At 40.7% G+C, this 13,123-nt stretch overlaps 1 protein-coding gene across 6 annotated transcripts in view; it reads left to right on the forward strand.

Annotated features, from left to right (window-relative positions):
• Window positions 1-13,123, forward strand: part of dtnbb (dystrobrevin, beta b) — a 38,474-nt gene that overhangs the window by 868 nt on the left and 24,483 nt on the right. For 3 of the 6 annotated variants that reach the window (XM_080413713.1, XM_080413717.1, XM_080413718.1), the window contains exons 2-10: window positions 1,580-1,628; window positions 1,978-2,045; window positions 2,620-2,700; window positions 2,908-3,121; window positions 6,210-6,295; window positions 7,581-7,735; window positions 8,987-9,092; window positions 9,942-10,108; window positions 11,003-11,127. In XM_080413713.1, the coding sequence (XP_080269839.1) occupies window positions 1,979-2,045; window positions 2,620-2,700; window positions 2,908-3,121; window positions 6,210-6,295; window positions 7,581-7,735; window positions 8,987-9,092; window positions 9,942-10,108; window positions 11,003-11,127 (1,001 nt within the window). In that variant the 5' untranslated portion in view covers window positions 1,580-1,628; window position 1,978. The remainder of the gene's footprint in view (window positions 1-1,579; window positions 1,629-1,977; window positions 2,046-2,619; window positions 2,701-2,907; window positions 3,122-6,209; window positions 6,296-7,580; window positions 7,736-8,986; window positions 9,093-9,941; window positions 10,109-11,002; window positions 11,128-13,123) is intronic. The other 3 variants (XM_080413714.1, XM_080413715.1, XM_080413716.1) reach the window with 2 other exon arrangements.

Below are 13,123 nucleotides of genomic sequence, written 5' to 3' on the forward strand. Positions count from 1 at the left end.
AAGGCCTTTATCTGACTGATCACTGATGAACACTAGTGAACTGATATGCATAGAGCGTTTATTCTTTAAGTTATAGGTTATTTGAAGCTTCATCCCACTGATAAATCAAAGTAATGCATATTACTTATTTTTGTTTTAATGTCCTACTCAGTTTTTCTGATGTCCCATACAGGCTCATAGGGCTCAAGGGCTGTCTTACTTACTTGTGACTTTTACTCACCAGTTAGTGTACACCAATTACTTTTCATTGCACGAATCAGTCAACTAAGGTAGGCATATATTCAACCGCCATAATCTAGGTCCTCATGGGCTGTTCACAGTTTAGCTGTCAATGTCTTCCCACACAAGGTTGCCTACATGAGCTTGTTGTAGTTACTTCATAGCTGGATGTTGAACCATTGTGTGTATATTTTGCTGACGTGTCTATTAGGTCTCCCACTGCTCAGCTGATGTTTTCTTCCCTTTCCCCCCTCATGATGATATTAAACTAAGATATAGGCCAGAATTGGGCTGACTTTTGTATACACTGTAAAAAAAAGAGTACAGCTCCCATTTGTAAACTCAGAGTGAAATTAACACTTAGGCTTGTACTGTGTCACACACACACACACACACACACACACACACACACACACACACACACACACACACACACACACACACACACACACACACACACACACACACACACACACACACACACACACACACACACACACACACACACACACACACACACACACACACAGTGTATATATTCCATTTGGTTGGCAGTGTTTCTGCCATGCTCTGGCTGTTGAACTGCAAAAGGTCGCACCCCTTTGGTGGGGTCAAGGAATCCCCTGGTGGTCCCATGAGCCCGAGTCCTCTTTTAGAGCCAAAATAAGTCTGTGTTGCAACTTTATCACTAGACTGAGCGCTGTCTTAAAATCTCACTGAAGAGTGAAATGTTTCTAACGAAGAGGAAACTGTGGTCTCACCGCAAGAAGAAGAAAACAAGCAAAATGTCACGTCTATCGGCTGATATCCTGGAGTTAGCTTAACCATACTGTAGCTACTTCACTCAGTTGGTGCAGCTGATCCACACACATCCTGTCTGTTTGTTCAGTAGTGCCCTCGTTGGTCCACGAGTGCATTCTGTGTAACAAACATGTGACTGAGACATGTTTGATGCTTTGGCGTTAAGTCCCTTTAGCCTCGGCTGTCAGTGCTACCCGGGTCTTATCCTTCACTGGCCAGCTCTAACGTGCTCCTCCTTGTCCATCTTCGAGTGGTTCCTTTGTGGCCTGGTTAGTGCCATTAGCCCACAGGATGTGGTCTTTGCCAAGCGGGATGTCATAGAGAATTAGTATTTACACAGAGCATGGGCACTCGAGTGTTACTACACTCGGACACTACTGGTGGTGGGGGGGTGGGGGGGGGGGGGGCAAATGAGACTTAATCAAGTCCTACAAGGAAAGGAAAATGGATGTTAATTGCTTAGTAAAAAGCTAAGTGCATTCTGTCAGAGAAGAATTGTTTACCTCTTGGAGTAAAGTAAGAAACCATTACTAACCGTCTTGATATGACTTCTCTCTGTAGGGTCGACGTTTAGACCTTCACTTTGCTTGAAATTCAGCCAGCGACAGGTAAAACTACCTTTCAATGGCCTGACAAAGTCTAACATAAAACTTCTTCTTTAACAAACAACTTTTACTTACACTAGTATGTAATATGTGTGAACAGTAGTATATTTATCAAAGTATATAGCCACACTCACTGTATGAGTTACTTAAACCTTGTGTGGTACCTTCATTATATACACTATACATTTCTGAGTGTGAAACACAAGTAATGGCTAATTCACTTTATACTTTGCCGTACAGCAAAAATAACTGAAAATCTGTACATTTCGCTGAACGGTCAACACAGCTGTACAACAAAGTATTAATTAATTAGGTTTAAAAGGTGCGTGCTCTCCTGTTTGATGTTCCACAGAATGATCGAGGAGGGCAGCAAACGAGGCAAAGCCATGGTGGAGAAGAGACAGCTCTTCATGGAAATGAGTGAGTGGACTCTACCGAGAGAAATCTCCCCTTCACGGACAGCATGGGCTTATGCAACTCCATCACTGACTGGACATCACATGCACGCTATAGTCTCTTCCTCTGACACACACACATGCAAGTCCGCGCACGCACGCACGCGCGCGCACACACACACACACACACACACACACACACACACACACACACACACACACACACACACACACACACACACACACACACACACACACACACACACACACACACACACACACACACACACACACACACACACACACACACACACACACACACACACACACACACACACACAAACACACACACCCCCCCCCCCCCCCCCTAGCCAATATGTCATGTTGAATGTCATTAAATGTGTTTGGGATAATCCTTTTTTGTGCTTTTTAGAGGTTTTATTTCCTCAAAGACGTTCCCTTTCAGTGAAATTAATTACTTCACTGTGAAGAATACAAAGTAACGAGTAAAAGATGTTTGTCTGATAGCGGAGATATGTATGTTTCTTCATAACTGTGTAAACTAAACATCTGTAACTGTGTCTTGTTTATGTCAACAGGAGCTCAGAACTTTGATGTTATTAGATTGTCAACCTATAGGACTGCCTGCAAGCTGCGGTTCGTGCAGAAGAGATGCAACCGTAAGCACACCTTTGTTTGAACCATATAGAGAAACATACTTTCTCTCTTCCTCCCCTTTTCAGCAAATTCTTTTTTAGCTCTTTATGTGACCATAATAAAATGAAGAATAGAAATGTCTTCAGGAATACGACTTGCTTATTATGCTGGCAATTGAGGAATGTAAGCTACTTTTGTGCTCAAGTCTCTCTCTCTCTCTCTCTCTCTAGTTCATCTGGTGGACGTCTGGAATATGATCGAAGCCTTCCGTGACAACGGCCTCAACACGTTGGACCACAATGCTGAGATCAATGTGTCACGGTTGGAAACCATCCTGTCTTCCATCTACTATCAGCTCAACAAGCGGCTTCCCACCACCCACCAGATCAATGTGGAGCAGTCCATCGGCCTGCTGCTCAACTTCATGGTGGCCACCTATGACAGGTGTGTCCACTATGGTCAACGCAGAATAGGGCTGCAACAATCGATTATCTTCTAACAATTATTCTATTGATTATTTTTTCGATTAATCAAATAATCGAGAGGCATGTTTTTTTTTGTATATATATACAGTATATCCATATATTTTATATCAACCATTCAATGTGAAAACATTTGAACAGATCTTTTACAATCAATTAAATTGATTAGTCTGATTAACAACAACTGATTAACAACATCGTATGATTTTATACTCAATCGTATGATGGTGTTGCATAAAAATAACGAAAATTGCCAATCTACAAGTTCACAATATGTTGCTATGCGACACATTGTGAGCTTGTAGATCAGTTAGCCATATATATTTATTACAATATATATTTTTTCTTTTAATCGATTCATTAAATGTTAATCGATTAAATGTTGCACCCCTAAAGCAGAACAACACTACAGTCTATTTACCTTTCTGTTGTCTAACAAGAATAACAATGTAGCCAATGTTACACCGAACATCACACTTTATGCGTACATAGATACAGTAGGTGCAGTATTTATGCTACGCATTCATTCACCACTGCACTATTATATTATTTAGCATGGCTACACTGCTGTAAATAGTCACAATCAGATACAGAATCTCTGGATTCACAAAGTGCAATAAATGTATACAGGAACTTGTCTGGTCGGCATTTGATCTCTCTGCATGGTAAGACTCGCCCCAAAACACACACGCCCCCATTTGTTTCGCAGACCGCTCGCCCCCAGCGGTTCTTGTATTCTTGTATTTGTTTTACTGTGGTTAAGGTTAGGAATAAGGTTAAGGTTAGGCATAGTTTTAATGAGGTTACGTTTGGGAATAAGGTTAGGTTTTGGCATAGTTTTACTGAGGTTACCGTTTAGGAATACCTGGTGGCGACCATTCCGAGGTCGCCGGATTTGACCCGGGGCGAGTGTGTTTTGGGGCGAGCGTTCTTGTATTCTTCTGCATTGATGCAGACTGCAGAGAGATCAAATCTTATGTAATAGTACAGAACAGGCTGATACATGCGTGGTGCAGGGACAGTGGCATCTCATATACACAGTGTAAGAGTGTAGTGCATGACACTAGATGGAAAGTACTGTAGAGCAGTGGTTCTCAACCTGTGGCACATGATTTTGGAGAGGTCCCCAGATGACAGTAAAGTGACAATTTAAGGACTTTTAAGAACTTTTTAATACCAAAAAAAAGGAGAAAAGAAAGCAAAGAAAAAGACAATTACTGAAAGAAAAAAAAAATCAACACAGTAACTGGTCGAACATTGGCCAAATTGTCAAATAATATAAGAAAGTGGCAAAAAAAAACAATTTTCGAGGCGTTGTGAGCTTGTAGATCTGCGATTTTCACAATAGTTATCTGTGGAACCGAGTCAAACTAAATCTTATGCCTCAGCTCCTACATTCCAAGTGCTTATCAGGGTGGGGGGTCCCAGTTCAAATATGATTATTTTGGGGGTTCACGGCCTGAAAAGGTTGAGAACCACTGCTGTAGAGCATTGGTTCTCAAAGTGGGATCCGGGGACCCCTAGGGGTACTTGAGGGGGTTCCAGGGGGTCCTCAGGTAAATGATGGACAGGAACCAAATGGACCCTTATGGGTCTGTAACTCTGAGAGTGTACAAATGGAACCAAATGGACCCATTAGGGTCCATTTGGTTCCATTTGTACACTCTCAGAGTTAAATTAACATACATTTTACAATATGAATTGGGGACCCAGAGGTATAAATGCCATTAAATTGGGGTCCGTAGCCTAATGCATGTCAAACTGGGGGTCCTTGAAATTAATATGGTTGAGAATCACTGCTAGAGAGGCGTAAAAACCTTCTCTTATGGGGGTCCCTGGCTTATCTTTTCAAATGGGGGTCCGTGGGGTAATAAGTGTCAATTTGGGGGTCCTTGACATGAAAAAGTTTGAGAACCACTGCTGTAGAGGTTGAATTCTTCTCAGCAGTAGAGTCAAGCTGTGTTCAAAAACCTACCCCTTGTAACTTCAAACCCACAGATTCCCTTTTGTTTTCATCTGGACATCTATCAAGACTGATCAGAAGATACAATTAATTACAAAGTACTTGTACCTACTATATTACCAGGGCTGTTTATGTGGTACAGTAGGTTACTTGAGTACTTAATCTGAGGGGAATGGACTAGGTAAGCACTGTACTTCATCGGACGACTGAGAAAAGCTGAAACAATTGCAGATCTACAAGCTCACGTTGAGATTTTTGTGATTTGTGTGCTATATTTATTGCGCCATAATACTGTTTACAAGTCTGCTTTCTTTTATCATGTTTTTTTGTTCTTATAGCCTTTAGAAAAAACGCGGAAAGGTGGAAAATACTGCCAATGATGTCAGAAGTTGTTTTTGCTATCTGTCCCTGAGGTCCAAACTGAATTAAAGAAAATAAGGTTCATGTACTCTGTTCCCTCTGCTCGCAACTCCTTACAAACTGATTTAGACGTGAATGAGCTGGCTTCCCATCATTTTAAAGCATCTAGAGGCAGACTTGATAAAGATCTGCCTATTCCCGGCAGACTGTTCTTGAACTACTGCATCACTCGACTAGTACATTTAGACCATTTACTTGGCTGTTACAGTTTGTTATTTAAATGTTTTTACTTTATATACAGTATGTTATTTTAACTTGTTTTTCATCCAACTTCTGTATTTGCAAAGATATACATTTCTAAGCCAGAGCGCCAAATTAATCTCAGTGCGACTACCAGGTTAAACAGTAGAACATTTAAATATACTAACCATTAACCCCTTGAGCTAACTCTTGAAAGTCCTTATGACTGAAAACGAATTAGATGCGATGTTAGATTAGATGTTTATTGCAAGTTCACAATCTTTTTTCTTTGTTCCTGTGCCTTCAAGTCTTATGTAGTGGGTTGGTTCAAAAGCATGACGTGTGCTAGCCTGGAATCCAGACTTCGCTAAGTGAGGGGGACAAAAAGCCAAACGTAGCAATCTGGCAGCAAGTCTGGATCCCAGGCTAGAAGTGTGCACTTGTAATGAATTTGTATTTATTATTATTTATTCTCTATTTTTTACAGTGAAGGCCATGGGAAGCTTACGGTGTTCTCTATGAAATCCATGTTGGCAACTATGTGTGGAGGGAAAATTGTGGACAAATTACGCTGTAAGTTTTTTAACCACTTTACAGAGCACGCTTCAGAGTCAACTGTATTTAACCTGAATATTGTTTTCCTGGGTTGCTGGTATTCTATCTACTTGTTTTTCACAGATCCCAACACAAGACCCCCTCAGGGCCTATTTGTCACTTGGTGTAGTGGCTCAAATGATGCACACAGGGGCGCTGTTGGGACACATAACATAACATTGCATGCCAGTACACATTAAAGATGTTTTAATAGCTTGCACTTGCTCTTGTAGGGTAGGCAATTGGAGTGAATTGTTTTAACTTCTACAGAGATTTTTGCAATGTTATTTTCACAAAAGAATGGGGCCTGAAAAATAGCAGATTTAATTTGTAACATCTCAATCACATTAGACGAGCTTAGCACCCCCTGCCTTCTTCAACATTACAATCCTGTTCTTATGAATATAATCATCAGCAAAGAAGTCTCTTGCTCTGACACTGTGTAAATTGACATACTGTAGGAATAACCTGGAGAAAGGCAATGGAGCACATGGATCTTCTTCAAAACAAAACAAAAAAATTTAATTTGCAAACAGACCAATGATTTGACCCTACTACTTCTTCATGAGACTCCAATGAAAGGATTCGTCAAAACATTGGTCCTATGTGGGTTATTCCTCTAAGTGTAAAGTCACCCGGAGAATCTTTGCTAATCTTGTCTATTATTACAGTGATCACCGGAATTCTTAACCACTTAAAACATGGCAAACCTATTTTGGGCATGTTATTACAGGTCTTCTTTTTTAAATAGCCAAAATAGTAGATCTACAAATGGTAAATTTATATAGCGCCTTTACCCAAGGCACTTTACAATGATTGTGCATTACATTCACCCATATTCATACACCGATGGCAGAGGAAACCATGCAAGGCAACAACCTGCTCATCGGGAGCAATTAGGGGTTCAGCGTCTTGCTCAAGGACATTTCGACACTCACTCACTCACTGGGGGAACCCGCGATTAAATTAGGAACCTTCCGGTTCACCAAGCGGCCGCTCTACCTCCTGAGCCACTACCATCTCCTGAGCCACAAGCTCACATTAATTTAGAGAAACTCAAGCCTCAGCCACCTTCATAACCACTTAAGCCTTATTTTTGTACTTCATCGCATAACGCTGTGAGCTTGTAGATCGGCTATTTTTGCCATGTGACACTGTTGTACAATGAAGTAGAATAAGATAAGGCTTGAATGGTTAAGAATCTGGCTGAGGCACGACTGTCTCTAAATTAATGCAAAATCATGACAATCTTTCTTTCTCTCAGATGTTTTCTCACAGATCTCTGACTCGAGTGGAGTGATGGTCTTTGCCAAGTTTGACCAGTTCCTTCGCGAGGTGTTGAAGCTGCCCACTGCAGTGTTTGAGGGACCCTCGTTTGGCTACACCGAGCACTCAGTACGCACATGTTTCCCTCAGCAGGTAAGAGGTCAAAATGTCTTTCCTCCCATTTGAACAACCAGGGTTTGATTTGCTAGAAGGTATGGGGGAGAAATCCACACCTCTACTTTTGTTATTTGGCCCATTACTTAAGCACTTTAAAAGGTGGTATGTGTTAAATATAAAATAAAATAAGAGTTAAATTGTTCTATAGCAATCATTGCTATAGCGTGTACGGACAGTTTTCTTAGTCCTGCTCATGGATTTCTGACCATTCCCACCCGTGCTCATAATTGTATCATTTCTGACCGCCCGCAACCAAAATGTAGTCATTTAGTCCTGCATAATCCCGTAATAACCATCTAGTTCTGCATGATCCTGTGACATTTCCATTGGGACCCAAAAACATTAGAAACAGAAACACAGAATGAGAGAGAGAAAGAAAGAGATACTTCAAGTTGGCCATTACAGCACAAAGGACAGCGACACAGTGGGCTCAGTTGGATTTACTGCTTGACAGTATGTTATTAAATAGATGCTTTATGCACATACCTGGGAACAATGTTTCGATATTGTGTTCTCTCTCCTCTGCATTTAGTCACAGGATAAAGGTGTTCATATCAAGCTAAAGTAAAGCTCGACATGCTTCAGGTGCACTAAGTCCAGTTTATTGCGGTACGGTTCGGGAAAAAACGCAGGTTTTTGTGACCGGCCATTACCACCCACAGGTATTTAAAATCTGCCCGCTCCTGCAAAAGTTGCATAGACTACCGCAGGATCCCGCTCCCAATGCAGGCAGGGCTCTACAGCTCTTTAGTAAACAGAAATGACATTTTCAGGTGGGATACCTATTTCATCAAATCAGGAGAGAGAACTCCAACAGGATACAGGTTAACAAGTGAAATTGGAAGACAATGGAAAAATAAGCAGACAATATTGGAACTATACACTATAAGATTTAAGCTGATAAAATATATTTGTGAGGTTCTCTCTCCTGATTGGGTAAAACTGGTATCACACCTGAAAATGTATGTATGAATTTCCAAAATAGCAAAGATATCAGATCTACAAGCTCACAACACGTCACAATGTGACTAAGTATATATATGGCTTAAGAGGTTAAGAAAATGTACCCACTCCGTTTTATTTTTTACATATCGAACCCTGATGACAGCTCATATCAAAATGAACTTTACAGCTATTTTTAATCAGGTCTTGCTACAGATCTTTATTTAACTTCTCTTGCTATTATTGGATGCTTTTCACTGAATGCATGTGTCTGTTCATATCTAGAAGAAGATCTTGCTGAACACGTTTTTGGATGTGTTGATGGCAGATCCTCCCCCGCAGTGTCTAGTGTGGCTACCTCTCATGCACCGACTCGCTAATGTTGAAAATGGTAAGTCTGGCTTTCGTAACATATGGGTCTAGCATTACCAAAACACTCTTTGTTGGGGGGATAATTACTTGAAAATTCTCAATCAATATTTTTACATTATACAGGGCCATAGTGGGAAAGTATTATCAGTTTAAACCATAGACTGTATAAAAAGAATGGAAAAAGCGACGCCATTGGTTTCTTCAGACCGTAAATGAAGCCGATTGTTCAGGAATTTCAAATCCGCCATCTTTCAATATCGCGTCGTATCACGTCATATCCTGCAGAATGCAACCAGAGCAGTATTGGTTGGGTAGCTTGTCAATCAAGAGCAGGGGCGGGGAATGAATGCTATTGGTTGTGTAGTTTGTCAATCAAATCATCCCGCCCCTCCTAGAGCATAGCCTACTTTATCGTCAATTTTAAAATATATGGGACCATAATTTACCAAAACGCATATCATGATGATTGAAAGGAGACTTTAAACTAGCGACTGGAAGCATATAGTATTTATGGCAATGTTTATTAAGGTAAGAAAATCAAGTCTAAAGTTCGTCAAAAACCCATCCACTTGCGTTGAGATAAATTCTTTCTGACACCAGCAGGGGTAAAACAGCGAAACTACAGGCCATTCATATGAACTGTCACTTGAACTCTCTTCCTTATTCGAGTCAATTTCAGCAGGAAGCTGGGCCCTTGGTTTAAACACATTTTGTCAAACAAAAAAAAAAAAACTTGAAAAGTTATTTTTTTTAAATTGTCTGCTGTCAATAATTTTTTTGATAACTACAAGTCCTTTCAAAAGGCAATTTAAAGCATTTTGCCTTTAGCCTGTTCATTTATTTCCCCTGTGGTTTCTTCACCACCCAGTCTTCCATCCAGTGGAGTGTTCATATTGCCGGAGTGAAAGCATGATGGGCTTTCGGTACCGCTGCCAACAGTGCCATGGTTACCAACTCTGCCAGAGCTGCTTCTGGCGTGGCCATGCCAATGGTCCCCATAGCAACCAGCACCAGATGAAAGAACATTCGTCTTGGGTAAGGCAGATCCTGGATTTCACTCAAATACTACAATGTGTTTTTTTGGTCCTCTATCCAAACGATACATACTGTAAAGGGCCGTTCACACTGAGCACTATAACTATAACGACAGCTATAACTATATCGTTCACCATTGCATGTATTTATAGTTGGTGTGAACTCTGCCATCCACTTGACTTAGAACAATTTTTAAAACTATATTTTCATAGTTATAGTTATAGGGCGCAGTGTGGTCATCGCTACTCTGTTTGTTGTGAATTCAGCCATCGGTACCGCGAAGCGCCCAGCCTGCTCGTCACGTCACATCGCTCATGCCTTCAACGCGATTCAGAAGGGGATTTCATAGGGGTTTCACTCAGTTTAGCCAATAAAATTGTATTGATTGGATTCTCAGTGTTGCTTCGTTTCCCCAATACTCAATCATTGCGTTGTAAATTGAAACAAGGGAAGATATGTGCGCTGCTTCCCAAATCCAATTCCCAACCCGTTGAGTGTTCTACAGATAAGAAGGATTGTTCAAGAGGCCTCAAGACCAGAAGGAAATATCTGAGCATAGAAAGTAGGAAAAGCATGTTGAAATCAGCTCAGTGGGTAGAGTGTGGCACTAAACATGAGGCTTGCTTAAGACCAAGACCAACCATACTGACAATGTATGCATTTATTGTGCTGTGAAAAGCAACTACTAAAATTACATATGAAATTGCATGTAATTAATGAGCCACTGTTGACATAGTATGGCATTAAGTGTGACATTTCTAGCTCTAGATATGCAAGCTACACCTAAATGAGGTTAAATCCAATCATAAGCCACTGTACTGCATTATAGATGAACAAGCTGATGGCAGCAGATATCAGATAACAGATATAACGTCTGCTCTGCCCTTCTCACAGAAGTCTCCGGCCAAAAAGCTGAGCCATGCAATCAGTAAATCTCTAGGCTGCGTCCCCATCGGAGAGTCACCTCATCCACTGTTCCCAGAGCAGGCTGAAAGACCACAGGAGCTAACCCACACAGTGTAAGTGCTGTTCTCAAGACGTTTGTCACGGTCTTTGTGCTATTAATGACAGAAGTCTAACCGATATGTTGATTAACAGCATGGCAAGGTCCAGTATACTGGTGATTTATGGTCTATTCTTGCCATGTTAACCCACCTCCATCTTTCCATCTTGCCTTCATAAAATCAAGTATTGGCTGACATCATTCAAAGATATCAAGCCCCTGATTATTTGATAATGTGAAAATGCTGATATGTTATCTGAGTTTGTGCGGAGCTGCAGTGAGCAGCACAGCCGTCCCCATTAGTCTGTTGGCAATGAAACTAGAGTGATGGTATAAATCTCTGCGCTCTGCCTTTGAAGGCTCCTGGAAGTCATTATAGAAAATGCATTATATTCCAATGCTGTCTTAAGCCTTCAGTTTCATTTACATTTCAGCTGAGAAATAGGAGGATTTCCATAATCAATTCCACCATCGAGATAGATCTGCAGTTGTCCACATTGCTAAGGTCGCTTCATATCTTTCTTATCACTGTGCTCTAGGTCTGCAGACATGGCCTCACCCACTGGCACATAACGGGTTAATGTTGAAATCATTTATGATATGGTCTTCATTGTATTCATAGCATCATTTGAAATGTCACAATGTACTTGTGACGTGAAGATTTGAATGTAAAGCCTGCATTTGTTAACGGCACGTTTCATTACATAATCATGCTCCATATTCAAGTCACGGCCATAAATCTAAGCTGTCGGCTATTTTTCTTTATGTGCCGCTCATGGCAAGTGTCAGTGAGTAATTGATAGTCGGTTGCATCAGGGAGGAGAAACTCGCTCTACCATGGAAAATAGACGGGACGTAAATACATCAGAGTGATTTCCTGTTTTACGGCATGATAAATATCCAACATCCTCGAGTGACTTCTCACAGAAGTTCCAGGAGCTCACTGACAGAAAGATTTTTTTCTGCATTGTAACCAAAGTTATGCATTTAAGATTAAGTTAACATTTACATAAATTTACAATTCATTACAACGCGGAAAATAAACTGTCAACCCAAATGTTTCCCGCCAGCAAGAGATCAGGCGATTGGATTAGCCCGTGCGGTACAGGCTGTGTAGCATGAAATTGCATTACGCAAGTAGATTGATATTGATTAAAAACAAAATTTGCAGCTAAAACTATTTGAAGATCACATCTCTCCGGTAACCACGGAAACCGGTAATCCATGCCCTTTTCTCAATGTTCATTGGTTTACACAAACTAGGGACACGAGAATATCAAGTACTTTCCTGGAGAATCAGGGTGAATTCATCCGGGACTCTTCGTTTGTACAGGATTTTATGGTACAACAGCCCTTCACATTGATTCTATTTCTCAGAAAGACTTGCTTTGAAACAGGATTCTAATTTGAGGTTTTAAGGCTCTCGTGGGAAAGCAGAGCTATATCCACTGTTTGACTCAAAACTAGCAATGTATCTATAGATAATCCCTCGACCGTTTATCTTTGCTAAAAAGACAAACAAATAATAACTGGAAGCATTCACTGAACAACTTTATTTCTGGGGCGTGCTCGTAGATGACTGTTAATGCATCGACCACCTGGGTTGCATGTCCTTCCCCCATCTCTGCACTCAGTTTCCTGTCTCCGGTGGTGGACAGTAACAAAGTAATTGTTTTTAGTATCGGTACTTTACTTGAGTATTTGTTTTATTGGATACTTATGACTTTAACAAAGACGAATATTGTACTTTTGACAAGGGAAAAAGTAAGCCCTATTTAAAATATAGTGAAAATAGCCAATCTACAAGCTCACAATGCGTCGCATTGTGAGAATATTAGTTTGCATCAGTTCGCGTCACCTCACTGTGTTCGTTGAATACAGGAACTAAGTAATCTAAGTACTGCAAGTCATCAAGAATGGTATGATTAAATGTGTGTTTGTGAACCTAATAACATTTTGAAATATAATGAGTGAGGATGTATTTTCACGTCTGCCCTTTTCCTTTCTTGGTT

This window comes from Gymnoscopelus braueri (assembly GCF_963280865.1).
Source record: "Gymnoscopelus braueri genome assembly, chromosome: 19".
Classification (NCBI taxonomy): Eukaryota; Metazoa; Chordata; class Actinopteri; order Myctophiformes; family Myctophidae; genus Gymnoscopelus; species Gymnoscopelus braueri.